This window comes from Clupea harengus, chromosome 18 (assembly GCF_900700415.2).
Source record: "Clupea harengus chromosome 18, Ch_v2.0.2, whole genome shotgun sequence".
Lineage (NCBI taxonomy): Eukaryota > Metazoa > Chordata > Actinopteri > Clupeiformes > Clupeidae > Clupea > Clupea harengus.
In genome coordinates, this window is record NC_045169.1 from 8560712 (window position 1) to 8561557 (window position 846).

The 846-nt window shown below is 44.1% G+C and overlaps 1 protein-coding gene across 1 annotated transcript in view; it reads right to left on the minus strand.

Moving 5' to 3' along the window:
• Positions 1-338: 338 nt before the first annotated feature.
• Positions 339-846, minus strand: part of LOC105891434 (steroid 17-alpha-hydroxylase/17,20 lyase) — a 5312-nt gene continuing 4804 nt past the window's right edge. The window contains exon 8 of the mRNA XM_031584814.2: positions 339-846. This exon is cut by the window's right edge and continues 74 nt beyond it. Within this exon, the coding sequence (XP_031440674.1) occupies positions 676-846 (171 nt within the window). The 3' untranslated portion in view covers positions 339-675.

The following is an 846-nucleotide window of genomic DNA, read 5'->3' on the forward strand; positions in this document are numbered from 1 at the left end:
TGGTACGAGTGAAAACGTATTTGAGTCATTGTTTGAATTACTAAGACAGATCATTGTAAAAATGCATAGTTGAAGATGGAAGTAGTGAGGTTGAGCGTCCCCCGATGGTACTGAAGAGTGAACGGGCTGGGCCTGAGCCCGGCACTTCAAGCCATTTGATGTTTTTCCTAGCCTTTTCTATATCCATCAATTTGGCAATTTAGTTAACCCGACGCGGTTGTAAGAGAGAAACCCTTTCTTTTGTGTGTTTACTTGGTGTAAAAGTAAATGAAGGTTCAGGTAATGATTCTGAATTGATGAAGAGATGAATCAAAGAAATATGGGTCTAGCCACATCTGCCCAGTTAATATAAGTGTGTTTTATTGAAATGAAAACACGCCTGAACGTGATCGTTCCCCTGTTCATGGGTAGAAATCAACTGATGAGAAGAACTGAACGTCTCTCCTGTCTCTGGCTGTTGACCAAAAAGCCTGGCTTCAGGCCCTCCTGTCAGCATGTTTCTTTATTTGTTTATTTCTTTACACAACTGAAACTTTCTCTTTCTCTTTCTCTTTTTTTTGTCTCTGATATTTTTTGTGTCACCTCAAACATACACTCAAAAAATAGAACTGCGCAAATACACAGACACACACACACACACACACACACACACACACACACACACACAAAAGAGGGTCAGGTTCGGGATCTGATGGTGAGCGTGTATCTTGGGGGCTGTAGAACGACTCCGTAGCGCCCCTGCAGGTCTGGCAGGGAACCCCCTTGAGGGACTGTGAGGTGACAGCGCTGCAGTAGACGGGACAGAAACAGGAAGAGCTCCATCCTAGCCAGTGATTCGCCGACACA